Source organism: Gnatocerus cornutus, chromosome 8, assembly GCF_029298725.1.
Source record: "Gnatocerus cornutus isolate USDA-ARS CGAHR chromosome 8, icGnaCorn1.1, whole genome shotgun sequence".
Lineage (NCBI taxonomy): Eukaryota > Metazoa > Arthropoda > Insecta > Coleoptera > Tenebrionidae > Gnatocerus > Gnatocerus cornutus.
In genome coordinates, this window is record NC_142240.1 from 10,971,878 (window position 1) to 10,998,773 (window position 26,896).

The 26,896-nt window shown below is 36.6% G+C and overlaps 3 protein-coding genes across 5 annotated transcripts; 2 read left to right on the plus strand and 1 right to left on the minus strand.

The window, feature by feature from the left end:
- Nucleotides 1-19: 19 nt before the first annotated feature.
- On the minus strand, nt 20-22,980 carry Trim9 (E3 ubiquitin-protein ligase Trim9). Of its 2 annotated transcripts, XM_088042609.1 has the most exons (9): nt 22,175-22,980; nt 5,056-5,151; nt 3,942-4,175; nt 3,581-3,734; nt 3,370-3,402; nt 2,499-2,638; nt 1,839-1,977; nt 1,400-1,624; nt 20-1,347 (listed from the first exon to the last, which is right to left on the minus strand). In XM_088042609.1, exons 1-9 carry the CDS (start codon nt 22,919-22,921, stop codon nt 1,055-1,057), a joined length of 2,061 nt encoding a protein of 686 aa, XP_087898735.1. In that variant the 5' UTR covers nt 22,922-22,980; the 3' UTR covers nt 20-1,054. The 2 variants fall into 2 exon arrangements, with proteins under 2 accessions (XP_087898735.1, XP_087898736.1); XM_088042610.1 differs by lacking the exon at nt 3,370-3,402.
- On the plus strand, nt 15,475-17,566 carry LOC148169767 (uncharacterized). 2 transcript variants are annotated; one of them, XM_088043356.1, is made up of 3 exons: nt 15,475-15,629; nt 15,694-16,402; nt 16,628-17,566. In XM_088043356.1, exon 3 carries the CDS (start codon nt 16,631-16,633, stop codon nt 17,069-17,071), a length of 441 nt encoding a protein of 146 aa, XP_087899482.1. In that variant the 5' UTR covers nt 15,475-15,629; nt 15,694-16,402; nt 16,628-16,630; the 3' UTR covers nt 17,072-17,566. The 2 variants fall into 2 exon arrangements, with proteins under 2 accessions (XP_087899482.1, XP_087899481.1); XM_088043355.1 differs by lacking the exon at nt 15,694-16,402 and having other exon boundaries at nt 15,479-15,629.
- Nucleotides 22,981-24,256: 1,276 nt separating the features above from the next.
- L2HGDH (L-2-hydroxyglutarate dehydrogenase) lies at nt 24,257-26,165 on the plus strand. Its single transcript, XM_088043089.1, has 4 exons — nt 24,257-24,600; nt 24,729-25,248; nt 25,295-25,632; nt 25,680-26,165. Exons 1-4 carry the CDS (start codon nt 24,488-24,490, stop codon nt 26,071-26,073), a joined length of 1,365 nt encoding a protein of 454 aa, XP_087899215.1. The 5' UTR covers nt 24,257-24,487; the 3' UTR covers nt 26,074-26,165.
- The last annotated feature ends 731 nt before the right edge of the window (nt 26,166-26,896 follow it).

The window sequence follows — 26,896 nt, forward strand, 5'->3', positions numbered from 1 at the left end:
TGGAAAGTAAGAAGAAAACTCGCATTTTTTTCGTTTATTATACAAATTTATATACAAGAAGTGTAGATGACATAATAAAATTTGTCCTAAATAGTAATCACAAATATCAATTAGGTATAACAAAGTTCGAATAAGTTAATTATAACTAATTTTCAGTTGTATGACATTAAAATTATCGCACCAGAATTCCTTTAAACTATAACAAAGGAACACAAAAATAATTCTCATGCAAGAGTCAAGTTGAAGTACCAAGCGCTGCTATAATCCTCAAGCTCTACAAGTTTCTGCGCATTTTAGTCCTTCAGCTTAACGAAGACACCAGGTAAGCTTACTTAAGTGTAATCATAACTAAAGCGAATAATTTAGACTAGAAGTTATAATTTAGGGTTGAAACTGAAATCAACACGGAAAATATATACAAATGGAGTAACTGATAATGATAACACTCAACATTAATAATGAAAATATAGCCGCTTGGCGCTTTACTAAAAGTTTGACCATTTCGTGAAGCGGCAAGCCGCTACAACACACAAAAATGTGCATAAAAATTATCAGTCTTACAGGTTAATATTAAGTACGTAAAAGGTTCCATTTATTGTACAGTGACGGGCAAAAAAAAGCGAGTTAAGTCTTCGCAGTAATTTTGTCATTGTAATCCGGTCAAAATGGGAATTTCGCTCTTTTTTTGTCCATCACTGTATTTAAGGATATTAAACACCTCGGAATATTTACATTGGTTTTGATAAGACTATGTGGGTTACATCGCGTTTTAACGAGCTTGTTCAAAAAAGATAGAATTCGATGTGTAAACAAAATCTGATTTTAAGATTACATTTCTGGATTACTTCTTGTTACAAGACAACGGAGTTATTAAATATTACAGATTTGCGTAAGATAAATGTAAGTGCTTCTGCGTCGTTATCACACTTCAGGAGTGAGCCCGCTTGCAAGTTACAGTACTGTGCAGACGGAAAATTGTTAAACGGTGTCGGTTTTTACATGGAAATACACACGTTTTGCGCCTTGTGCGTGTCAAACCTCCCGCGTTTACCATCTAAGTTTCTTCAGTATCAGACGGAGGATCTAAAGCAGTATGCAGAGTGACGCTCACGCCTCTATTGATACTAACAGCCGGATAAAAAACGCCGTACAAATCTCTAAAAGCTACCCCTCCTTGCGGCTCTTCGTTGACATAAAACGTCAGAATATGATGGTCTAAATCCAGAAGAACTCCTATAGTTGAACCTACTGATATGCCACCTTCAACTCTCTGTTCGTGTCCTCCGGCGTGTTGGAACCACGACCTTTGCTTGTCTATGTACATTGCCCAGCCTTTGTCGTCTTTACCTGGATTTTTTACACGTGAATCGTACTGAGGATGCGGTTTTGGATACTTTACCTAACATTTTATCTCTTGTCACGTCTATTCGGGCGATGCCAAAAGCAGGATCCGTGTCGGCGTCGTATTTGTCTATTGTAAATTCCCAATAATGGACACCTCGACTAAAACCAACGCTGCCTAATGCTATTCGGTGTTCCCACCCTTCGCCGGTGACTGTTGTATTGTCTTCGGAATATTGGAGACCCGGACCGGAGAGGATTGGGTCGAAGGTAAACCATGCAACTAAAGTAATAACATGCAATTAACGAGAGCCAAGAGAACTGTAGAGTGGGCGTTCAATGTGTTAAATAACACAGCAAACACCACAAGAAATTCTTCCGTTTTGGATATTTCTCCAATCGCTTTGCGAACGTGTGTCTGAACTCGACGTTTACACGTCAAAAAGTGAACAAAACAACAGATATTAAGACATACGTTCACAGAGGAACTTCTTTACCTTCTGCGGTTTGTAACCCGATGAGTTCGCTGTATTCTCCTTCGCCGGAGCTGTTAAACGCCTTGACTCTTGCGTTGTACATGCAGTGAAAGTGCAAGCCATCGACGGTACAAATTGTTTCAATGCCACAATATACCTCCTGGAACGAAAATGACTCGGTAATAACATTGTAAACCCAACAAGACGTTGAGAAACCGCTAAATTCTTTCCTCTCGCGTGTTTCTGCCGTTTACAGAACAATGAATTGGTCCGAATAATAGAGATCTAGGGCCGTCGGGGTGTAACGCCAGCTTCATGTGAGAGGTAACAACATGTAGGGTGAAAGATTAATGGTTCGAGTATATGAGCTGTCTGACTCACTGATTTCCCGATTGGAATTCGATAACAGAACGGTCTGCAGAGAGATACAAACTTTGATGGGCAAAAAGCGGGAACAAAGGTTAATTAGCCAATTGTACATTACAGGAGTCGAGTGTTGAAATTAAGACAAATTATATTCACAACCGACGATAATCTTTGTGGCTGTGTGAGATAACAATGCCGTCATTAGTCAGTGTTATTCTCTCCGTTTGTAAGGTATCATCTCAGGTGATAATTCCATCAAATTTAATCAATTTAATTGACAGATGAAAGCAACTTTAATGGTATGATGAATCTTACCCTAAAATCGCCCCCGTTTCCATCATCCAACTCCAAGACGTAGCCTTCAACATGACTTTGAGCAGGCGGTTGCCACGCCACCGTGACTGAGTTATTTTCAGCACTACATTCTTCGGGTATAATTGTTGGTGCAGTTGGTGCTGTACAAAAAGAGACCAATTAAACCAAGAAGATCACGATATTGTATCTAAATGAAAAGCAATTCAGAGAATTAAACCGATACCGTTACAAATTTCAATGCTCTGACTGAACACAAAAGAAAATTACCAGCTCTACAAACGAAAGAATCGAATCATTGAAAATGTTAGATCTCTAAACTAACTACAATTGGTGGTTCTACAATTTTTCCCTAAAGTTCACTACTCCTGAGGACTCGGCGTCAATTATTTTAAAACTTTTGAAAGAAAACAGAGCAAAATTAGCAACTTACGAGACGAGAAAAGTCGCAAGCGACAATTTGTTAATGCAACAATCGTGAGCTTCCCAAGAGCAAGGAAAAGAAACAACTTTGAAGTATAAGCGACTCGGGGGAAATTCGTAATTTTCCATAGTAGTGACAAAAAGACGTTTTAGATTCATTTTATTGATTAAACGGCGGTTTGCTGAGGTTAACCTTAACATGAATGAAAAACCTAAAATTATCGCAGATATAATCAAATTAAATCGAAATAGATCCATTAAGAACATCTGCAACTATTATTTATGTTTAACTGTGTGTTTGTCCGTTATAATGAAATTTTATCGAATAATATTAAATTGCACGCGAAATTAACTTAACAATTTCGTTGGAATAAATGAACAAAAACAATTAACTCCGAATAAAACCATGCCATTTATAAAATGTAAATAAACATGCTTTTCATGCATTTACCTGCAGGCACTCTTTCTTCTCCATCAATGTACGCTGAGTAAACAATGCAAATTTATCATTTAATTAAAGAACATAAAACAATACAAAAGAATTTAAGCGAAACGTTCGTTTTTCAGTTCTGTATGAAATCACAAGAAAAGTATTTGAAATTTGTTGGAGTCACGACACTGAAAGAAAAGCAGCTCGTTTGAACATGATCAATAAAACTTACGTTTCATTTGAATAAAATTGAGTTGGTCAATTGCCTTGAGGACGGATTTGTCGTCTAGTGTTAGGTCGAAGTGAGGGGAAACTCGAGGTGCAGTCCATTCTTTATGCCAGGAGTGGTCGGTGTTAGCAACTCTACTAATGAGCATGGACCCAACCTGAAATAATCACATTTAGAACCCAAAACGGTGAAAAAACTACTTTAAATCCAACTTCAAGTGCTTGAATTTCAAAGCAGCATAAATTTTTCAGCGGATTTTGGTGGAGGCGCCGGGACTCTAAATAAATATTTAAACTTTCAAAACTTACTGCTGGAGATTTGATTCCGATCTCTTTGTTTTTTAGCACTATTATCATCTATTTACCTGTAGAAAAGCGGAACTGTCGGTTTCCTTGAGCGCTTCGATACAAAACTGTAGTAGAGCAGTAGTCTGTTGCAATCTACTTGTACAGGTAGTAACTTGTTCCTTTAAAGCTCGAACCCTCAATTCCTTATCTTGCCTAATGCACTCGAGGAGCTGAGAGCGTCTGTGCTGAATGGCTTCGATTAATGCATCGCATTGAGCTGATACCACTGCTTCGAACTCTTCGCAGTTTTCCTGCAGGTGAAAAACACATTTCAAAAAAATCCTTGCAACTGCAGTTTTTTGCAATTTCCGCTATTCCGCTTTTGTCGTTTTTCAAAGGATTTAATGAGTGAGGATCTGAAAATGCTCTGCTTTTTTAAGACAGAAATTAATGCCCCCGCTTTTTACATCCTTCTGGGATTTAATTAAAACCTCTTTCCTTCAAGCCTCGCGATCCACCTTTGCATTCCGTCGAAGAATAATGAAGAAATAATTAATATGTAGCAGAAATATCTGATGGTGGAACAACTAACTAATGCACCACTTCACTCGAACTTATATTTAATTAAAGGTTCTATTGATCCCCACTTGGGAAACTTCGGTCGTTTGAGCTGCCAATATCAAAGTTCCGTATTAAAAAAGTCATTTTAGAATGCGAGTGGCGTTTTTGTGATTGTGCACCAGTGTGTTTCGTTCTACCAGAACTATGTCTCAAACTTTTGTAATTATATGGAAATCGGAGTGTTGCACTTATTATACGAATAAGTCTTTAATGAAGAAAGAACGATGTTAGTGGTGTTGGACTAAGAACAAACAATACTTCGCTGGAAAAACAAACAGTAGAGACGAAACACTTTTTGTGCTCTTAGCGGCATCTAAGATAAACAGAGATCTTACAGGAGCGTTTTAAAAAACAATTAATGCTTTTCCGGGGCAAGTGCGGTCAATTGAGTGGCGACCGTTCAATAAAAACGCTTCAACATAATTAATAATGAAATAAAAAAAACCCTTTTCAACACCACGGCTGGAATTACGCCACAGAAACGAATAAAACTAGATTTGGTAAAAAACTGACAGCTTTCCAGATTAGATGGTGAAGTTACGGGTCAGCGCGAAGGTTGGATTGACTTACATTAACTTTATCGCTCATCCCCTTGAGACGTTGAATGAATTCTGTTGTTGATCGAGCTCTCTCAGACAACTGTTGCAAGTTATGAGATAATTCAGTCTGAAATGAAAACAAAACAAAGTTAGATTTTTAAATTCAATATAATATTATAAGACAACAAGCCCGAATTTACGGGATAAGATAATAAAATGAGATTTTTCTTCACCTATCGGGATTTTCTTTAATGGTTTCTGTCTCCAGCAATTTTACAAAGCAGTTATAACTTTGATTTTACGCTCAATTGAGCCGCGAGATTTGCCGTTGTCTGTGTTGAATGGGCTGTTCCATAAACATTTCTGCAGTGTACGATTTATTTCAAATGGAGATGTTGGTGGAGGTAAACATGTTTACTATTAGGAAAATATTTTTCTTCCATTAAAAGAGTATTGTTTAAAATTAACGTCACGTGGCATCAAAACTGATTTAATTAGAATCGCCAATGTTACTTCATGCTAAATGAAACAAGAAGATTAATTATTACAGTCAACTGTTATGTGATGGATGTAATCCGAAGATGACATCCTATTTCGTGAGAATTATCCAATCCTAATGTGATAGCGTGATAAGGTGCTAATCAACATGATAAGCTTTTAGGGTAGTTCTAGTAAACGGGTGCGTTCTCAATGTCTGTGCTTAGACAGATAAAATCTACAAGAAAATAGAAACACGGAAATGGAGACTTGAAACTTCAAAAACGTCCTTAACTTTATAGATATTGGAAAGATTTCCTCTTTCTGTATGCAGGCGGACAGGATCTGCAAGACAAAGGCTATAGATTTAATGAAACTGCAGTTTTAATATTTAAAACAAATATTCAAATGGCGCATGGTTCACATTTTTGGGAAAAATCGAATCATAATTCGATTTCCGGCGTCTCTATGTAAAGTTCCCTTAATGGATTTGGGTGGTTTCTCGGTTTAGCCAATGTTACATTATTAGTAAGATTATATTATTAAAATCCCTCAACAAAGGCCAACTATAAATTAGTTTTCCCAACTTATTAATAACTGAGAGTGTAAACGTGTATTTTCAAAGTTACGCCGCAAGATTCTTAATTTTATCAGGAGATACGTTTTGCTGACAGCAGTATGCACAATGACCACTTTGGGGTCCTTTGTGTTATCTCTTAAATCTTTCGACTCGTCATCATGATCCTGCGGGAATTCTGGAATATGTGGGTATTCCGTAACAGTGTCGTTGATTACTGGAAGGATCCCTCTGGAATCCTAGATTACCGTTGACAAAATGATCATGTTCAGGTAACGAGACAACGAAAAAATGAATTGTTTCGCCGTATAAACACAACCAACCATTAATGGACTGGATGCGATTTATCCCGATATTTTGTGCACACAGAGAGAACAGTAATCAGCGGTTTGCTTTGGTTGGGAGCCGACATAATTGATAATCTGCATTACAATTAATGCTTCTTGAAATTCAATACCCTGATTTGAATTACAAATCGTATTTTCTGAAATACTCATGTTGAAAACAGGATCACAACAATCTCTTAGTTTAACAAAATTAATTACGAGAATTACGTGTGTAAAAGGAATTATTATTGAAACTCCCTGTCTTAAAAATACGAAATGTAATAAAGTGCTCCGAATGAACGTTATTAAATCCCATTTGTTTGCCGAGATGTGATGTGTAGCCTTTATTGATTAAACAGGAAACATTGTTTGAAAATGGTATTATAAGCTACAAAATAGACAAAACATTGGGGTGATGTAGAAAATTATTAATTATTACAGTAATGTAATCCTCTTATCCGGAAATGCAGCATGGGAGAGAATCGGGTAATTATCCCCTAAAAAGGGAACCCCACTCCCTTACTCCTTCAAATAAATCAAACTCAACTATCTACCAACAATTATTGACTTCTTAATACTCATCACCGAACAAATTCGATTAGTTAAATAAGTGCGGAGATAATGTATCAAATTTTAAAATGAAGCTTTTTCCGAGCTTATAAATTTGTCTTCTTTCGAGTGAGTTGGGGTGTTTCTATGACGACACAAGACCTACACAAATGCTTCAAGCACTGCAATCTCAATGCAATGTGTCTTTGAGGCTTTGAATGATGCCACATGCGCACGGGTGATTAACCTCGCAATTTCTCTAATTATTTCTAACATTTTCCAGTCGGAAACATGTTTAATTCTATGCAAGCTCCGTCGAGCTTTCATGCTGCATATTAATTATATCAGCAACAATTAAAAACGGACACTATTTGAACCAAACGGGAATTTAATAAAACGGAGTAATTTAATTTATGCTAGTGGCATGCAAAACAAAATCCTCCAGAAAGAAGAATACCATATCTAATATAGAAAAGAACGGCGAGTTTTGAACATAACTCTGGAATCCAATAAAATATGAATTCTTTCATATGAAAAAATAAGTTCGCCCATTCAAGTTTAATTGCTTTTAACCCGACTGAAAGTTAAATGTGAACAATTCCTAAACGTCTTCAACGAGATTAAATTTCGCCGTCCCCGTTCTGTATCGAAATGCAAATTCAATAACCACGATTTAATGGAATCCTGCGTAAGTTCAACGGAGAGTGTGACATTTTGCTGCTCAATTTAATAACACATCGGAGGAGATATAACCCATTTCCTGGGAAGTACGTTGAACTAGTGCCAAAGTTTTCAAAATGAGGTGATGAGAGTTAAATTTGCTTAGTCGAATGATAGATATGGCCACTTGTAAGTTTACGGCATGTTAATAACTGGTTCAGAGTTCAATCTGCAGAAAATTAGTTGGGATTTGGAGTTTGAGATTACTCAACAAAAGTGAGGACTCGGATCATAACAACATTGTCTCAGCAAAATAAAAATAGAGGGATTTGGATTTGTTACAGCCAAAAACGTGAAAACGAGAAGCACATAAAAGGCAGTTAATTTCCAGCTTCAAAACTTACCAATTCACAATAGACACGAGATCGTATAACGCTAATCCAGTTAGCTTTACGGAAGTTATTCTAAAGTTTATTCTTAACACAGGGAAATTTAGCAAACCGGATCTTCCGTTTCCGAACCAGAAATATCGTATTGTACATTCGCAACACTCTGATGTTTAAAATTCGTACAATCATCTAAACTTGAAAGGGGATTTGTTTCACTGTTGAATTATTATTATCCGATCTCAATTTAAACCGAATTATAACTGCCCTAGGACTTCTTCATTCAAAGTTACTTGAACTATGCTATCGTAATTAAATCAGCTCCTTGAATTTGAACTTTTATGTATCGTCCCAGTGTTGAATAAATTTGAAATGTCTCGTGTTTCATTTAGCTCTATAGAAAAAACAATTCACGATACACGTGAAATGCTTGAGATTAAAGAAGAAAAAATTCAACTGCTCCACATTCTTTAACTGGTACTCGATAGCAGCACGCACCCTAGTTTCCCATTATACTAATTATTATCAAAGTTTCATCGTGAAATCCCTTGCGAGCAATATCAAAAACTGCTCTATTGATTTAAATAATGGCCATCAATCTTGAAACGCCATCGACGTGACAAATAGGCGAACAATTTGCACCGACACCCGGAGAAGACTGGTGTCATTTTAATTTGTTCTCCGAATTCCCGGCATCAGCTACCAGTTTATTTGTTCATAAAAAGTTAATTACAAGACTTCAAAAATGGGGTACACATGTTGAATAGTATTAGCAATAAAGTGAACCATACAAAAACAATATAAATTTTAAGTGAGTGCGCTTCCAATAAACGTTTATCTAGTCTTTTTAGTTCAATGGCGCAGAAACTTCTCCAATTCTTTTCAATTCGAACTTGTCTCCTTTAAGCACGCTCTCACTGTTTACCGAGAAAAATCTTCAATTTTCCTTTAATTAACTTTACAAACATTTTATTGACTGCAGCAAATCAATAATTGCTCCAAACAGCAGAGTCACACGTTTCCTGTATTCATTAGCAAGTTGGTTTATTAGCTGTTCCGAACGGTGGACAATTAGAAGTTTGATTATGTTCAACACTTGTCCATTTCAGAGTAAAGCTCTGTTTGAAGTATCAGTCGGAAACGCTGTATTGCTTTAATAAAGTGACAATCGGAGGGAAAGAAACAGGCGTCGAGACGCTGATGTTTGCGGAAAAGACGTCAGAATCGATAGTCAATTACGCCAGTGAACGGAACGTGCGGATTTTTCGCGAATAGTTTAATTACGTTTATTACAACACTGTAATTGAAAAGTTTTTGATCTGCGAAAAACAAAACTTATAAAGGAAATGAAAACTGTCTGAAGGATATCCCCGAGGAATAATTACCTAAAAGACAGCAAATGTGAATATTTAACTAGCGTTTCTGAAGTTCCTTCGCTAAAAGCACAAGAAAAACAAGAGCGTGCGTCGTTTTACGTCTGCCATGAATACTATTTGGTTTTATTCACTTTTTCAACTCCCAGATGTACACATTAATTAGAAAGAATCTTATCGATATTTGTGCAGGGAACTGTAATCAGTGTAAATTCTCGCCAAAGTCAATTCCGAAAGGAGCGATAGAAATTGCGAATGTCGTTTTTTCGTCCGTGCTGAGGTCTCTTCGTCGCTTCGTTAACAAGTAATTTCCATTCCATAAACGCTTTCGGCGTCTCGACGGTGATAACTAGGTTACATTTTAGCTCGGCAGGTAATTCCTCCATCGCAAAACGCGGACTTTGCAAGCATCACTGACTATTATCCAAAGTTGAAAAACATTTCGCAATTTTATAGCCTGGAGAAACATGACTCGTTCTATTTGCTCCGTGCAAACAACCACTAGCACACTTAAATAATAAATAGTGTCGTTAATAAAGCATCTCCTTGTTCCTTGCGTTAATAGAAGGCGGCAAAGCTCTTGTTAATTAATTATCGGTTAACGAACATTTAAGAGAGAATGGAGAGGTACAAAAGCGTGCTCCTTTTACATCCCTCACAGGTTAATTTGAGAAGATAACTGAGTGAATTATTTAAAATTTCCAAGATCCCGTTATGACCTTTCTGAACGCAACTCCGTCTAAAAGCTGTTAGTCTTATCACTTCTACTGCATTAGCATCTCGTAAAAAAATAGCGTGCAAGGAACTTCATATTCATAATTCCACGTATCTTCCGTTCGTTGAGTAAAATTAGGTTACTAAATAATATCAGCACAATATTTTGAAAATAAACTCGACGTCGCAAGACTTACGCAAGCCATTTTTGTGCCAGCTTATAAATATCCGCATAATGAGGAAGTTGTTTTTGTTGTATCGACTGGAATAATGGAAAAGCAACGTCCATTTGCGTTAGAGTTTAGAAATTCAATTAAAAGAGTAATTAATGTATTGAACAGGTCGGTTTGATAATAATGAAGCATTTATTTTCACGACCGTAATGGCTGTTATTAATCCTGAAATTCGCGAGAGTGCTACATTTGTTGATAAATAAATGGAGGTTTGATTTGATCAATAACTCTGCAAATGTGATAAACATTTTTTTAATGGGGCCTCGGCGGTCTAGCCACTTCATCGATTTAGGCGGACGCCAAAAATATAATGGGGTGGTAGTAACACTTCCCCTGTTTAGTCGACAAGATTTAATGGACATTGAACACATAAATTTCTAAGCCATATTGTGCGGGATGCTTAAATGGGGTTTTCGGGTGTTTTAGCCGGATCCAACAGGGCAAAATGCGGACAGGTCGCCATCATAAACTGCCACTTTTATCGTTTACATACATTTATAAATACATAATTGTACTGTTTATAAATAAATAAAGCGTGGATTGCAATTCGTATTTTAATTTGTATAGACTCGGTCTTTTATAAATAAACTGTATCATCTCAGGAATCTGAAGAAAAACTGTTAAAAATTAGAGTTTTGTACAGCTCGCGTCAGCGTCTTTGTGCCTAAAAATGGCCCATTTTTATCCAATCGCACCAAGTTAATTGCCCTTTAGAAGTAAGTGTCATTGTCCAGGAGCCAACAACCGAGATACAGCATAAACACACCTCAACTCAATTGAAAAACCTAATTTACATTACAAAAAGTGTTTATCACCCCGACACAAGTGTCGGATTTCCGACCTGTCTCCCTAAGTACTTTCTATCATTTCCTAAAAACAGAATAAAAAGTCCAAAGTATAACACAAAGTAAACAGATGATTAATCACTGTTTGCACACACACTGAAAAGCAAACTCCATTATTCCAGGTCACAGCTGAATCACCCATCAAATAAGTGAACCAAATTCCGGCATAATGCACCTCAGTAGTGTTAATTTTAGTTTAATTATCCGAATCTTTTCCCTCGTCCTCGCTTTCTTTACGTTCTGAAACTTTAATTGCATGTTAGCTTGCGGCATCTTTACGAAAAAACAACAAAGGCAGAGGGTAATTGAGCATTAGACCAGGTCCCTTGTGCAAACCACGTCCTAATGCGTTGCCTCCGTTTAAATAAAGTATCTTTATTGAACCTGCAAGATAATGTGTACACGGGAATGACTTCTTTATTTGCGAGATAAATCAAAAAACTGATTAAGTTTCCGGTCGCTGTGATAATTAGGGTGCGGCTTTTAGTGGAGGTCCAACATATTTTTCCCAGAGAGAAATTGCAGTATCACTTAATTACTAAATACATGCGTTGTTGGAACATGAAAACAGGCGATTTTATGCATGCATAAACTGCTAAATTAGCTAAAACTTTTATTGATTAGTTCGAAATAACAACAAGAATATTCTCACGAGCACCAACTAAATAAAATTTAAACCCGACGCCCCACAAAAGGGTCCTTATTGTTGTAGTCTTTGCGATCACAATCAAGCAGCGGATGTCTTTTATATAGAAAACGCGTCATAGTTTTTTAGAGCGGATATTGCTATTTTAATCTTATTTTAAATTCATCAGAAAAATCAATCTGGACTCAGGATGCGCTATTTTTCCTACTGTCGCCAACGAGAGATAAATCAATACAATGATGAAACCAAAAAAGTCCGTTTATTGCATGTCATTTTCGAGATCAAAGACAAAATGGTTTTGACTAGAAACATACGATTGGTAAAAATAAAACTGATTTATGTAACTGGAACTATAACACCGTAAATCGTGACGCTAAGACGTGGCGAACTGGTTTAAAATAAAAATATGTAGATAGTAAAGAAGTGCCAGCAGGTTCCTCGGCAGATTATTTCCTTCAGTTGCTACGGAAAATTCAAAATCTACATAATATCAGATACGAAATTAGCTTGACTAAACTTCTTCCGGCACGCCACGACATACACTTTGGAATGTCTATTATGAAAGCAAGAAGTATGGATTTAATAAATTCGTATTACGAAAAAGTTATTCAACACGCGAAATTTTCAGCTCGTTTCTAGTTTATGTTCAATACTCAAGTTTCGCGCTCTAAATTGATAGTGTTTTGATGATAAAGTTGTAACTTAAGGGCGCGAAATTTAAAATTTAAATTCTGACCCGGACTTTCCAAATTAATTCCGGGGGTGGAAAGAAAATGAGTACTAAATCCAGATCACTTTTAGTGATATCAGTGAACCAATTTTTGGGCTAAGGGAAGCCATCAAGCGCCATGGACAGATGTGTTTTAGTGCTCGTTTTATCGATCTCTTTCTGTTTCTATTCAGAATATCAGGGAAATAGTTACGTTGCATATTCGAAATTAAATATTTGTATGTGCATGTGCGCTGACAATACAACCAAAACTGATTTAAAGCAAACAGTGCTTGGATTTTATTAAACCCAAGTTTACTATTCAAAAGTTTAATTAGAAGAATTAGCATTTTTTTCTTTCGATCTCTCCCTTTGGGACAAACAAAGGCGTACGTTATTCCGCTCGTTATTTGAATGAACAAATCAAAAAACTTCGTCGGCAATACTGACAAAGGACCAGGAGTTTGTGGTACTTTTAGCTCGCTGCACTATACTACTAGGTTTATTTTAATTGGATTGCATGAAGTTAGGGTAAGATGCACTCCCCCATCGCTTTCAATATTTCTGAGTAACGAGGCAAACTGGAATCTTTTCCGTAATAACTCCGGCGAAGGTGGAATGATCGCGGTTAGGATGTTAAATGTGCCGATAAAATGGTGGAAATGGCTCGAAAAGACGTAAAACGATGAGACAAACAAAAAGATCCTCGGCGCTAAGTTGCACTATTTATAATCTGCGTGAAACACAACGTAAAGCGTTTAACTGTCGGTCATGAAAATTCCATTTCGTTATCACATTATTAAGGCCTTTGTAACATAAAAGAAATTAAAAACGAAGCGAATACTTGTAAATTGCGTACGATTAAACAAACAATCTACAAAAGCTGTCCTAATCTGAGTTGATGGCGGCGTTTTTTCTACAGACGCGTTGTTGGTATTAAATTTTTTGTGATGAAAATTCAATTATACATGCAAATGGTAGCCGGTGGAAGTAATTTTAGATTTCCGAGATTAAATTCCAAACTTGCATCAAATTGAAATTATCAGATCGAAGATGATTCGAAAAAAATATTGCTGCTCGACTAAACAAGACGTGGACGAATTTCCGATCTGATCGGCGCTCTCCCAACTCTTATTGTTCGAGGTTTCGGTACTTTTAAACAGAGACGAATCCAATCTTTTTGCACGAAGTATGCGAAAAATAACTGATTCAATCGGTCCCGGAGGGGCTTGCCTCTATTTTTCAATCGATGGTTATTTTAGCGCGAATCATCGAGGATTGAGAAGAGTTTTATTTTTGTTTGGGATAAATGGCGATGCTACAGGTTTGTTCAGGGTGTAATGAGTTAAATGATTGATGAAAATCTGGATTTATTCAAAATGTTTCAGTGACACGACTGAAAAGCGGGTAACGAAGACCGCTTTCAAAGGTCTAAAGTTGGAATTTACCATTTATTAGCTCCGACTTGACACTGTGTCAAGTCAAAGAACATTCTGTCGATATTTAATGTGGATCCAAACACTTTTTGAATGGATGATCACACTTGGCGCTTCAACTTTACATATTATTACAACTTTCAGGACGATAATAAATTAATACATTCCCAGTTTCAACGCTGAAATGAACAATAAATGTCTCCTGTATTACTTCAGTAATATTCATTGCTGATTAATATAAATACCGCGTCGTTGGAAGTGGTGCACCAGGATTTCATGCGCGTGCAACAATCCAATGGTCGTTTTTTTATTTATTCCTCTCTCGAAATATTCCTGAGAATATTGTCTAGCTGATTATATTGAACGACATATTGGTTCCATTTCAGGTTCGTATTACATGCTAATTTTAGAGAAGAGACGTATGGTGCACGAATTGTGTTCGGAAAATAGAAAATATCAAACACATTTGTAAATCTGCTCGGTTCAATAACTCCGGGGGCGTCAGAAACACGATCCTTTGGAAGACTTTTGTGGATAAACATACAATTTGAGTACGCGTAGAACATCTTTCAAATTAGATTGGGCCTACGAATTCATGGATTCAGGGAGAAATGAGGTTTGTATCTTGCGAATTTTCGGTTATTCTTTCGGTTTTAGGTTTTCAGATTTTCAGTTCTGAAGGTCCAAAATTAACTGATTTTTATTATCTTAGATTTTTCTGTTTTCAAATTTGTAATTCTTCAGGTTTTCAAAGTCAAACTTTACGTTTTATCAATATTTAGTTTTCAGAAACCAAAAATTTTCAATTTATTACATTCTATAATTCTAATTTTCCAACTTAGACTTTCTGGTCCAATAAAATTCTTAAATTTTCTTGAATATGACAAAATAAACCACATTAAAACCTGAAAAACTACAAGCCTGAAAACCTAAATAATATAGAAACTTAAGATTGAAAAAAATAACCAAGATTAGAAAAATATGACAATTTTAGAATTTCAGATCAGAGTGTTGAATAATCTCACTAAATTTGAATGTTTTGATCTAAATAAATTTACGTTTCGTCTAAAATTTTGCATATTGCTCATGATAAAATTCACACACGATCGATAAAGGTTTTAATAAACACTATCTAATCTCATAAGTTCACATTTGACGAATGCACAGATATTATTTGGGAAAATTGCAAGTTTTATCCATGGAAAATTTCCTCAGTTACAAAACAGTTTCAATTTTCAAGTCATAAATCCCCATCAAATTACACACCTTATGTAAATTCGTAAACTGGCCCATTCATAAAACATAATTTCTAAAAATAAATGACGATGATCTAATAAATTACAAACTCTCACGAGTTTTACCACTAAAATTAAATCTTACTTGCAATCTAATTTTAATAGGGACCCACCCCCCTTATTTATCTTACTTTCACAACGGTTAACTTGAACTTCAAAAATAGTCCCAGTTACAACCGTATTATTTTTGGGGCGATGATACTAAATGAAAATGCGTTAACATTATTGGCTGCTGTCCCAGTCTCTAGCCAAAACCGAACACATTCATACTCTGAATTTTAGTTCAATCAGTTAAGTTTAGAAAATCAGACGCTATAAAATGACTAGTGCAATCAAAGTGTAGGTACGAAAGTGGTGTTGAATTTCACAAGTTTATGAGGTAAGACCTTAATTAATTTTTTTTTACAAAACCGGCGAATTAAATCTCGTCTTTATATCCGCAGCAGGATTATAAATAATGTAGACAGCGGGAATACCCATTCATACCTGCAGAAATTAAAAATAAGCACCCCCAAAAGTGTTGTAGTCGGACGTTGGTAGATCAGAGACTGATTAAACATGTGGAATGTTTAAAATGTACATTCAGTTCTGGCAAAGATGTGACAATCAGAAGAGTAGATTTATTTTTGCCAGTGATCACGACCGGTGGGAAGACTCACATGACGGTGATAAATCTAATTTTTCTCATGCCACTATGGGCTGGAGTTTCTTAGCAAACCGTTATTTAATTTAATTAAACTGAACTAGAATACATTATTTATTTAGTCCCACGCCGTTGAAGGAGGCCTCGGAATTTCAAATGAGTTGGTAGCCCTGGTGGCCATAGCGTTTGACGTTTCAGAAGTTTTGACGTTGCACCGACAAACTTATCATTTTAAATAAAAACTAAAAAGTTCAAACACTGTAAACCGATAAGATAAATCCCAAAAGAGTGCACCGCTGACCATTCCAACTCCAATTTTGACTTGGAATTGTTTAAAAACAAGACGATGAGTAAATAAAGTCAATAAAGATAAGATAAAACTGTAAAACACTCGCGTTGGTGTACCTTTCATGACACAGTTAATTGTAACATTTGGCTTTTCGGCCCAATCGTTAATTTGTGTACATTTCTGATTTATTTTCCCCCGAGTGTGAACTCTGACCGTAAAAGTAAGTAGAAGTATTGATTTATTCAACGCACTTTAGCCCAGCATATCGACACTAGTTTCAAAAGAAATTTGCTTCCGCTATGCCTCCGGAATTACTCCACTGCATAGCAAGTTTTAATGGAAAATATCTGCTACTGCTTTGTAAACAGGGTAAATGCGCCCGCGGCAAGATTAAACACGGCGGTTATCTCAGACTGTTTTCACATGTTTAACTTTATTTTTGCAGAACATGGATTTTCTATCAGACTACGATGAGCAAATGTCCGCGGATGACACTTACGATATCAATTTCGGCCGGAGGATCCAGAGGGTTGGAAAAATTTTTTCCTACACGTTCTGGAGAACAGAAATCGCAGGTGAAATTTTCTGGAGTGTGCAGGGGAACGACCCCAATGGCTCAGCGTGGATTGTAACGAAATATTTCGGACCTCGTGAAGAGGGTAAACGCTATCAACAAGAGATTATTTTACATCATCCGGTGGAGAAGCAAATCAAAATGTTCTACATGGCGTCTTGTTACGAGGGAATGAACTGCATTAAAATTTCCCGACAGATTATACAACACTTTAGGACTGAGAACAACAGTTTTAGTTTCGAGTTTAGACTGTTAAAGTTAAAGAGGAGACCGTATCCTAAGAGAATGTTATTTGACGATGAAACTTCGACGTAATTAGTGTTCTTTTTTAAGGACTGTGTGCAAGGAAAGACTGGAATGTACAAACATTGTTATTTTATACTCCCCTATTAGTTATTAATCTAACTGATAAAAACTACAACACGCGATTAATGAAAACAGACGTATTAGTTAATAATAGTGTAATAAAATCTATCATTGCATGTTGCAATTAAGTGAAGTTTTCACAATCACATCTTTGTTTAGAATTTTATCACGATAATTCAATCTCTGTCGAAACAGATAAATCTTATCAGAATTGTAAGTCTAAGTTAGTTTTACTGTCATAATGATTGACGCGTACAGGCATGAAAACGCCCAAAGTTCTGTTTTGAATTATGAGGCACATGTGGAAGTTCCACAAATTACTAACATACTAAGAAGTCAACTGTCAAAGTCTCATTATTTTGGTTGTACACCAAAGTTGCAACGCCGATTTATAACAAAGGGAGGTCATAAATGTACTGTTTTCTGTAGTTTTTTGTCATAAAAGAAGTCCAGGCATTCCTCGACTGAAAGCATTAATGTATAAAACCTAAAGTAATATTAGTTTTTAAGGTAATGAACTGAATTCCTTCGTGGTGAAAGATAAAATTATTGATTCCCTCTAATGTAAAAATTTTACATGTGATGTCTGAGCTGCACAAATCGTAATGGAAGTAGATTCTCGTACTATTGTCTTTTATTTATTTTCTGCTGTACCGGGCGTTCCAGGATGTGATGAAAATAGGGCAATCCAATGACTAGTTCGTTTTGTTTTATCCTGCTGTGTCGTGCAGTTTTGTCCTTTGTTTTTCAACTCTTATTATTTCTTTCATTTATTGCCCTGGGAATACATGGGGTGAATAATCAGAAGTAATGAGAAGATGTAAAATCTTGGTACACCCAGTATTTGTTAATGTATTGTAAGATTTTGATAATTTGTTAAAAATACAATAAGAAAATTGCAACAATAAAGTGAACAAAATGTTGTTCTACCCTTAAATTTCATTTATTCCCCTTACAGTTTTGTAATTTAATTTAAATGTAGATCGCCTAAAAACACTGTTCTGTAAAAACCTCTTGTTATAAAATTCATACGATTAAATTTTGAAGGGACTAGAAGGGAAACTTACTCAATAATATTTTCTATATACATAACTTCCCAGTCTATTTTTATTTCTTTGTTTTTTCTCACCCACCATTTTGCTTAGGGCAGCACGTTTTAGTGCCTTGGCCGTAAATAGAGGGGAACAGGTCTCGATAAAAACGATAATTTTTGGAACTACTTTGTAATTGGGAGCAATAATAAAACAAGTCAACAACTCAAAAAAAAAACTAAAAATGACTAAAATTCTCTATAATTTTTTATTGCTACAGAGGCGAAACTACGAAGCTCTAATAAAAATAAGTCGAATAGTAAGAAAGTTGAAATTACATTAATTTGTTCCCTTCCGCCTTTGTCTACGCCCATGTTTAGTGCTACTGTTGCCCTTACCTAATTCGTCATTAACGACACCGACTCGGTTACTTCAAACCTCAAGAAAAAACAGAACAAGACGTCTTTTACAGCCAACCTGTCTACCACACCATGTTAATCAATTCGCTGCAAATTAATTCACACAACTTGCAACGAACGTCCGTCACCGCTATAAATTTCGAATCGAAAATCAATTGTGCTTGGGTTACCGTAATAAAGCTTTGATGTGGTGCTATCTTTACCACATCGGAATGGATTTTCATTATTCGCCGAGAATGTGCCTTCAATGCTTTCCATTAAATTTATCGAGTTTAAGTGATTTTGCCCCGTACGTAATCACTTCTTACATAATGATGTAAAATTAAATAATTAATGAATCTGTTTCCGGTGTAATATACAGGTGAAGTTGGAACTCTCTGAGTTTAATTATTAGTATCTCTGTAATCCAATCCGATAGCTTTTGGGATAAATTTCACAAAGGTTACAAGCAGATGTTTGATACTGCTGCTGGTTTGGAGGTGAGGTATTTCAGGTAGTTGTTTGCAAGAATGCTTTTGATGTAGTTAGTGCATACGAAAGGCTCATTGTTGCAGAATAAGTAGATACGTTTAAAATTCCAAACTCAGCTCAAAGTCTCAGAAAGCATCGATATAAAACCTTCAAACTATGACAGTTAAAACCTCAACTTATGATATAAATCAAAAAGCTCATAGTTTAGCATCCCACGATATCGTCCGATAAATTACCTTCAGGAAATATAAAATGTTTCGTTGTGCGTGACTTAAGTGCGTGACGTAAGATTAGTATGACAGAAAGTAGCTGATCGCTGATTGATTGCAGGTATTAATTAGTGTCGTTTTTGAATCATTGTTATTGCCAACGAGTCGGAATAAAATAAACAGTTTTTCCGTGGACTTGCATGCAATAAAGTTGTTAGTCTTGCTAATCGAAAAAAAAATTGCATCGAATTGCAAAAGAGAAATTTCAATTTAAAAGTATAGATTTGGGATTTGGTGTATGGAAATAGACTTGTTAAAATAACTGTTTTATTATAGTAGCGACGCTAACTTCAGTTAATTAGGAGAGATTTTTACGGGATTCTGTCTAATTATAAGAACACTTGACAATTTTGCGACCCAAACGAACTCTTTTGGAGGCGAGCCAGTTAGTAGGCTCAAAATCTAGGAAATACACCAAAGTATATCGTCCTGTCAAGAGCCGCTGTGTTAAATTTAATACGTTTTTATTTTAAGAAAGGCTTCCAAATACATAAAACTGTTTCGCGCGTGTCTTTTTTGCGACAAACTCGATATGAACCGTGCAGGTATTATTGTTGATAAAGACCCGCACTGTCTTTCCGAACTTCAACTCCGGAATTGGAAAGTTTTAATGAGACATAAGTTTTGTTCTGTAAACAGCTCATTTCATTAGGAGTAATTATACCTGTCCAAGGTGTCATCAAACCGAATGAAAAAGCGTGGAAGAGTACGCTTTCTTGTCGTTTGGAGATATACTTGCCATTAAAGCAGTTAAGTGAAATATTATCGTGTATTTTATTTTAAAAGCATAGCAAGGTTATTATTTTATGCGACCAAATAAAAAGGTCGTAGTCCTCTTAGAATGTCATTGGTTGTGATATAAATTTTATCCACGTCTTCTGAACACTTAGTATAAAGTTCACCCTTAGTTACATTTTATACATCGCAATCTAATTATGCTGAAAAATAATAACTCAGCTCAAAAAGCAGAACTTTTTTCTGTTTATTCTGTTTACAAAATGTTGGATTAAAAAGCGCCCAGGCGACAATATCATACGTATAATTGAAACCTCTGGGATTTTATAACGAAATAATTCAACCGTTACAAAGAGAAAAAAACAAGTAACAATTTCTGATATTTTCTGCGCATTGAAAACTTTTTCCTTTGTTAGTATAGAATAAAAACTGCAACAAAAGTAGAAAAATCATTCGGAAATTAGTAAAACCCCTCCGGCATTAAATAAAGCCACACCCAACCTTATCGTAATGCCCGGCCATACTCGAAATGCACTTTATTGTGCACTTGACGCCTACATTTTATACGATTTAATCTGAAAATGGCGTGGAAGCTGCACTTTTCAATTTAAACAAAAAAACGATGGAGAAGTTAGCCTTTATTTGACTGTAATAAAATCAAACTGCGAACTTTCATGCTCGTCTCTGTCAGTAATATTTGAAAAAACGACAATCGGTGTTTCCCTTTTGAAGAACTGTAACTCCCTTGGGAAGTGAGGTAAAGTCGCAAATATTCTACCACACCCTAGCTCTGGACCCCTTAAGGAGACAAAGACCATTAGCAAACATGTTCTTTGGTCGTGTCTACAGAACCAGGCTGAGAAAAGTAAGAACATCGCAGAACGAAGCAGCAATTAGCGTTATTTCAAACTGGCGAAGAGGCATGCAGGGCTACCAACAGATTTCAGATTTCAAAGCCGTTGAATCTGCACTGTCGGATTATAATTCTATGTAAATATTGTGAGTCAAATTAGCGCAATTCGTGCTAATCATCGGGGAAATAATAGCGCAAATTTGATAGATTTGAATCATATGGGGCTGAAATAACATGATTTGTATGTTGATTGCAAATCTAAGAATAAAATATCTCAACCTAAGTTTTGCATGGACTTTTAGTTCAATTGGATTTTTAGACATTTTCGATGGCGTGCTCGATACGCAAGATGAAACCCCAGAAAATAACCGAAATCGCACTGAATCTCTCTAAATTCACCGTTGGGCATAGATTAAACGACTTATCGCGACAGATCGATTTTGGCGACCCCATTTCGAGCCCATTTTCGATGGTAATTTTGATCATGTATGTCACCACTGAATTCTCCTAAAATTAAACGACTTACCACCAGGTTTCAGTACCATTTTCGAAAGTACTTTTGACCATAAAATCGCATCAGTCAAATTATCGAAATGTATAAATTTGCAATTTTTTCCGCACGATGAAGTACATGAAAACAAAAATTGTTGAAACTTGAAAACTTGAAATCTCCGGGTGTCGCAATTCGCAAAAACCCGAATTCGACCATTTCCGGGTGCGAGACGATTTGGTACGCCCGGAAATTCCAAATTTGTGGGTTATTTTTGTGTCGGACCCCAAAATTTAGGTAAGAAAAGGTCTAAATTCGCACCACTGGGAAATTTTCCGGAATGTGCAATACACCTTCATGCAAGTGTGAAATGGTCCTTTTGCAATTTACACTGTTATCGGAAGATTAGAAATTCTAATTGCAGTTCGCAATTTATTGTTCACAACTGCCTTTGTGATGACCTCAGTCATGTCATCGACTTGTTTGGTGTAAGTTTTTGAATCGTTCGAGCGTTATTGCTTTATGGGACATTATTTACTTTTCGTTTATCTGGCTTTTGTATTCTTTGTTTTCGATGTGTCGGTAAATAAATATCTTATCAGTTTTGCCGCGTATCTATAATTAAATGACAGAGCGCCATTATAACTAGACGTTCTTCAATCTGGAGTTTCCAAGACGTGAAGTTTATTTGTGTTTACGATATCTTTAAGCGCTCTTCCAACACGTGTTAAGACGTGTGTACCAAACAATATTCGTTGTTTTTTTTTTTCAAATAAATAAATACCTTTTGAGCTTTGCACATGATTGCAAGAGCTTGGACGTCGTGTGCAGCATGTCTGGAGTCCATGAGGCATAAAGCGCACACACCAATTTTGCACACCAAACAGTACATATTAGCGTGCTCTTCCTGGTGGTCAGTGCACTTCCCATCTTGGTTTCTGAGGGTCAATGCAGAGCAGCGTTTCGGTTCGCTTAACACATGCTTGGCCAGAGGACCTCTAGCTGGATGGCAAGCCTCTCTGCAGCTGTCGCAATATAGGACTTCACATTGTTCGCACATAACTGTGGCCTCCTTGGCCGGTTCAGTCTCGCACATCTGACATTTCAGAGTCAAGTTTTTCAGCTCGCTATACCGCTCGACGATAGCTTGCATAACTCGATACTTGGGGAGATTAAGAGCGCCGTTCTCGTCGAAATACACCAACTTCTGGCAAAGAGGACAGGAAAGACTCAGAGCACTAGGAAACAGCAACCCGTTGGGGGTGCCCACGTAGCTGTTGGGGCGCGATGTGCACACTACGCCACTGTCTGTTTCACTCAAAATCGACAACTTGTCACTTTCTTGGTAATCGCCTGAGCTACCAGAAGCAACACTTTCAGCGTTCTCTGAAGAGCTCGTCGATGCGGCATTATTTTGAGCTGGTTGTTGCAAGTGCACGGCACAATTGAGACAAAGAGCATGATAACACGGCAACAGAACGGGGTTGGTGAAGAACTGTTTACAAGAAGGACAACGTAGCTCCTCCTCCATCGTACACAACACACAAAACTCTACTGATCGAGTCGGCGTCGCTCATACTGCACACCGGTTGTTTTAAAACACGCGGCGAACACAACACGGAAATGGACGAACATGGACGAGGATTTGTTTTGTTGGTTGTTGGTTGTTGCAGTTATTGTTAGCGGCAGATGGAGATGGATGAGAGGGCAGGGGTCGACGACATATTTTTTTCGGACAAACATTTTTTACAATTTTGCTAAATCTCATCTAAATTACCAAGTTGTTCACGAAACTGGTTACCGGTCAGACAAAGAATCGATGGAATGTGATATATCGGAACAACTTAATTGGACAAGAAAACCTGTTTTTCCCCTTCGGATTTTTGAGACAACAGCAAGTGTGTGGTAGCATGCGGCAGACGATGCGGATTAATAACACCGCAACAGGCCGTAACCGAACATGCACTGAATTTTCTATAAAAAGAACCACAACATAAAGCAAAATTGTCATCAAGAACTCATTTTTTGACCATAAATTTTTGCTTATATAATATATAATCATTAATCCTATTTTCTTGTTTTTTACTTTTATCCCTCCACCTGAAGTACAGATAATTATTAAAAATGTCTGACAAATACTGTAAATGCCCATCAAAAGATTCATTATCACAACAGATAAGTTTCTATCCCGTATATCCCTAATTTGTTATTATTACCAAAGAATAAAACCTTTGCATTGTATTTAAAGAATTCTAAGGTTGAGTGAGGTCTTTAATAATTAAACCTATTTTGTTATGCCCACAATTACGGGCGTTTGTTTCTGGCTCCTGTCACAGCCAAATGCTGGCATTTCATACGACGGAAACATTGCTATATTTTTGTTTCCCAGTCCAGTTTATGAAATAAGTTTCATAATTAATGAAAATTAAAAACATAAATTTTTATAACACACCTTTGAGGTCATTTTTCATTTTTATTTCCCGGCGCATCCACCATAATTTTCAAAGTTTACATAGCAAATTTTAGGAATATTATTTTTCTTTAAACATTTCCTTCTGTTATATAAGAATGATTGTAGACGTTCATTTTAGGTGTTAATTATAACGACAACCTCTCATTCTGTTATAAAACTCGAGTTCCTGCAAATCATTTCATAATTTAGTTATGAAAGATTGCATAATTGTGTCATAGAAACACGCAGTATTAAAAAAAATTCTCATAATAAACTATTAAAAGTCCAAAAGAACAGATACGACGCTGCCATCTAGGAGACAATAGCCGCGTCAATTTTCTATGACTATAGACAACTCCAATCATAAATTTCCATTTTTTTTATTTTGGTTGGATGATCACGAGGATTGATTATGGTTTGCAATATGACGAGACAAAAAGGAGGCGTTTGTTATCACACATCTAACCTAAAGATATCTGCACTAGTTTAAACAAAAAATTACACAAAATTTGTGTACTTAAGATAAATATCAGCTTTCTTGTCAGTGTCACATTGAGGCGACCTACATCGTACATTTAACTGGAAAAAGACCAAAAAAATTAGCGCTGTTTCACAAAGTAAAGACAGCTGATTTGGGGGGCGACAATGAAGGCAATTTGTAAGCAGTTTATGACCTTAGAAAAACGACTTTTGGTTTGCCTCTACTGCAAAGATGGGAAATCCTATATGCGCCAAAACTCCACTGCGTCTGTTCAGGGGTGAGTTTTTTATTTTGAACTTAATTGTGACCTGATTTTCGATAATTTAAAAATCAATATCTATCCGTGAGAAATAAATTTGACAACACGATAGGTACGATAAAAACACAAATTGGGACTTGTTTTAGCAACGAATACGACCTCGTTATCGTCGGGGGCGGCATCGTGGGCGCAGCAACCGCGCGTGAGCTCTCCCTTAGACACAAAAACCTACGCATGGCCATTCTCGAAAAAGAAAACAAACTAGCAGTTCATCAAAGTGGCCACAACAGTGGAGTAATACATGCAGGAATTTATTACAAGCCTGGATCTCTTAAAGCAAAATTATGTGTTCAAGGCCTTCACTTGGCTTACAAATTTTTGGACGAAAAAAAAATTCCCTATAAGAAAGTCGGAAAACTCATCGTGGCCACTAATGAGTTAGAACAAAAAAGATTGGCCGATCTCCATAACCGGGGGATTCAAAATGAAGTGCCTGATCTAAAATTATTGAAAGGAATTGAAGAGATTAAGAAAGTCGAGCCGTATTGTCAAGGAGTTGAAGCGCTATGGTCGCCACATACTGGGATCGTTGACTGGGGGTTGGTTACTGAGTATTACGGAAAAGACTTTAAGGAGAGCGGAGGAGACATTCATTTGAATTTTGAGGTATTAATTCGAAGCGATCAACAAAAATTGATCTTTACGTTTTTAGGTCAATGGGTTTAAAGAGTCGACTGATGGTGCCCACCCAGTGATAATAACCGCCAAGAATGGAAATAGTGTTAAAACAAAGTACGTTTTAACCTGTGGAGGCTTGTATTCGGACGTTTTAGCAGAACTATCGAACTGTTCCCGGGACCCCCGAATTATCCCCATCAGAGGAGAATACCTCCTGTTGAATCCCAAAAAATGTCACATGGTCAAGGGTAATATCTACCCTGTTCCTGATCCCAGATTTCCATTCTTAGGTGTTCATTTCACACCCAGAATGGATGGAAGTGTCTGGCTGGGTCCCAACGCAGTACCAGCGTTCAGAAGAGAGGGCTACACGTAAGACGCGCCACTCTTACTAACTCCACTTCATTTTATAATTTCAGTTGGTTTGACTTTAATGTCAAAGAGTTTATAGACTCAATAACATACCGCGGCTTCCAAAAACTCTGTTTTAAATACGTGGGTTACGGGACTCAAGAGGTACTAAAATCAGCTTTCAGCAGACTCCAGCTGAAGGAACTCCAGAAGTACATTCCTGAGGTAGAGGCGGGCGACATACAACGTGGACCTGCAGGAGTTCGAGCACAGGCTTTGGACATGGAAGGGAATTTAGTGGACGATTTTTGTTTTGATTTAGGACAGGGGTCTATTGGAAATAGAATTTTGCATTGCAGAAATGCACCGAGTCCTGGAGCCACAAGCTCTTTAGCGATAGCTAAAATGGTGGCGGACAGATTACAAAAAGAGTTTCGTTTGAATCAGCTGACTAATTCGTAAGAATTCGTAAGAAAATTGAGAAGTGAGATATAATCAGTTAAATCTGATGGTTTAAAGCTAGGAAAGTGATTAAATATATTTGTAATGATGAATTATTGTGTCTTATTCTGTCAGCTTCTTGTGTTCGTGTTCTTTAATGGCAAATTCTGTTTGATATTTAGTAGAAGTTGTTGCAAATAGCGGAATTTATTTTCATACTCAACAGAGTGTTATTTCGATCAGTGTCAAACGATACTACATTATTCAGGTTTCCTCTACTTATAAGTTGTATAATAACTATTGTATTCCTATCTAATGATTAATTTTCATCGATCAAGATACAGATTACTGAGGATAAATAGTTATAGTGCAACTCCAAAACAGTAAAGACAAGCCTCGTAACGTAATGAAAACAAACATCATGAAAAACGTAAGTATTTTTTTTAAATTAATAAATAATTGCGAACAAAGCAAAAAACATTTCAACAGTCTTTCGGTACTCGAGCTGGCACGTCCAACGATGGGGTAAACTTTGAAAACAGCTTTATCGCAACCTTGCTGTTGGAGTTAACATCGAATGACGTCATCATCGATTTTAAATTATCATCAAATGATGAAAATTTCGGAAAAATGGACGACGTTGTCGTTCAAATTCAACTGAGCAACGAAACGCAAAATTACGCTTTCCAGTTAAAACATACGAGCAACAAAAAGTGGTTAAAAGACAAAGAACTGACTGCTCCAACTGGGAATTTTTCGATCAAATCCTACTGTACATCAGTCAGCCAAATACAAAATCTAGATTCTCAATACAAGTGGATTTTGTTCACAAATCTCAAGTTTG

Coding starts and splice junctions, on each gene's coding strand:
- LOC148169767 (XM_088043356.1), top strand. CDS start 16,631: ATGGATTTTCTATCAGACTACGATGAGCAAATGTCCGCGGATGACACT.
- Trim9 (XM_088042609.1), bottom strand. CDS start 22,921: ATGGAGGAGGAGCTACGTTGTCCTTCTTGTAAACAGTTCTTCACCAAC. Junction 4,176..5,055: donor GGATGAGCGATAAAGTTAAT/GTAAGTCAATCC, acceptor TTTCACCTGCAG/GAAAACTGCGAAGAGTTCGA. Junction 2,639..3,369: donor AGAAGAAAGAGTGCCTGCAG/GTAAATGCATGA, acceptor CTTTTTGTACAG/CACCAACTGCACCAACAATT.
- L2HGDH (XM_088043089.1), top strand. CDS start 24,488: ATGAAGGCAATTTGTAAGCAGTTTATGACCTTAGAAAAACGACTTTTG. Junction 24,601..24,728: donor TCCACTGCGTCTGTTCAGGG/GTGAGTTTTTTA, acceptor GACTTGTTTTAG/CAACGAATACGACCTCGTTA. Junction 25,249..25,294: donor ACATTCATTTGAATTTTGAG/GTATTAATTCGA, acceptor TTACGTTTTTAG/GTCAATGGGTTTAAAGAGTC.